This window comes from Chaetura pelagica, unplaced genomic scaffold (assembly GCF_000747805.2).
Source record: "Chaetura pelagica isolate M959 unplaced genomic scaffold, ChaPel_1.0 scaffold294, whole genome shotgun sequence".
NCBI classification, from domain to species: domain Eukaryota; kingdom Metazoa; phylum Chordata; class Aves; order Apodiformes; family Apodidae; genus Chaetura; species Chaetura pelagica.
The window spans coordinates 1045849-1047581 of NW_009953068.1; the positions used below are offsets into that span (position 1 = coordinate 1045849).

The 1733-nt window shown below is 63.8% G+C and overlaps 1 protein-coding gene across 1 annotated transcript in view; it reads left to right on the forward strand.

The window, feature by feature from the left end:
• The first annotated feature begins 119 nt into the window (after positions 1-119).
• MYO18B (myosin XVIIIB) overlaps positions 120-1733 on the forward strand; it is a 73143-nt gene continuing 71529 nt past the window's right edge. The window contains exons 1-2 of the mRNA XM_009996859.1: positions 120-164; positions 903-1058. Of these exons, the coding sequence (XP_009995161.1) occupies positions 120-164; positions 903-1058 (201 nt within the window). The remainder of the gene's footprint in view (positions 165-902; positions 1059-1733) is intronic.

Below are 1733 nucleotides of genomic sequence, written 5' to 3' on the forward strand. Positions count from 1 at the left end.
TGCCGGGAGCCCGGGAAGGGGGGCAAGGTCAGGGTGCCCCTGGCTAACTCTGTCCTCTCTCTCCGCCCCGTGTGCCGGCGCAGCCCCGCGGCTCCGGGCACAGACGGTCCCTCCTCGCCATGGCCATCTCCTCGCGCCTCGCGCTCTGGGAGCAGAAGGGAAGTGTCGGTCCGGGCTGGCACCCGTGGTGCTGCAGGGGCTGGATGGGTGCTGGGGGGCTGCCGGGGGGCTGGGGCAGGGCAGGGGGACAAAAAAGGCAGCCCCCCCCGCCACACGCCGCGGGGCCGGTGTCCCCTCCCCGCCCTGCACACGCTGCTCCTGCTCCGGGCACCTCTGCCAGCTCCTGGCACCCCTGCCAGCTGGAATGTTCTGGTTTGGGTGATTTTGCTGCTGTTTGGGGCACACGGTTGCCTTGCCTGCGGGGCCGAGCCTTGAGGGGGCCTGCCGGGCTGGGTGCTGGGGCTGCTGCCTGGTGACAGGGCTGGGGAAGCCCTTTGCTGTGGGAGCTGCAGGTGGAGGGGCCAGGTTTCTGCTTGGGGCCTGCACGGAGGGACCCACGGGTCTGCGTGGGGCTGAAGTGGTGCCAGGAGCTGCTTCCTGACTGGCTGCAGCTGGGATGGTTTGTGCCGTGGCTGTGCCAGAGCTGCTGGGCACTGGGGCTCTGTGTCTTGGCGACACGCAGGAAACTGGGTGCTTCTCTGCAGGGCTTATTTTCTTGGTGCTTCTCCTGCTCATCACAGCACCCCCAAACCAGCCTGGTGCTCACGGGTGGCCTGTGGCCTTGCTGGCTACCTGCAGAAGATGCCCGTGGCCCGTGCCAGCAGAGCCGGGTGCTGATGCTGCCCTGTTTGTGCCCCTGACTCTGCTGGGCCCCCTAACCCACCCTCTGCTCCTGCAAACAGATACGGGACGAGGACAGGGGGCCACCCCCGTCTGCCCCCCCCTTGCTCCTGTCTGTCATTCCCGGGGGGTTCATCAAGCAGCTTGTGCGGGAGACTGAGAAGGAAGCCAAGGTGGCCAAGAAGAAGAAGGAAACCAAGGCAAGCCTGAAAGAGGAGGTGAGTGGTGGCAAACCCCATCCAGTGCCAGGGCATCCTGCCTTGGTGCTGGCCTAGTGTCCCCATCAGTCCCAAGCCCGAAGCAGTTTCTGGGGACCCGTGGGTCCCCATGGTGGTAGCCCCAGCCAGGAGACTTGGGGTTTTTGGCAGGAGGTGGGTTGGACAGTGAGGCTTGGACTTGAAGCCCCAGCCAGCTGCCAGCCCTGAGCAAGTGATGCTGCAGGTTTCATTAGTGCAACTTGCCATTCCTGACTTGCTCAATTAGAAGGTGGGTAACTAAGCAGAGCACAAAGCCCTCTGGTTCAGCTCACTGAGCACAGGAAGGGGAGTGCTTGGGACATCCCTGGGCATGGGCAACAAGCAGTGACCAGGGATGAGATGAGTGAAGGGGCAGCTGGGGCTAAGAGAGGAAGAGGAGGAGGATGCCACCAACTACAGCCATGCACACAAGCCTGGCAGGCACCTGCAGTCATTGGCCATGCCTAGAGCAAGTGAGTCAGGGCTGGAGCTCTGTGTCCTGCTGGGCTATGCTTGACCACAGGTGTCCTGCAGCCCTTTGGGTCAGGGCCAGGGTTGGGTCCTTTGTCCTGTCTCTCTCAGACCCAACTCTTTTCCTTTGCTTGGCAGCCCACAGAGGAGGACAGCAAGGCTAGGGACACCCCAGCCACCAGAGGG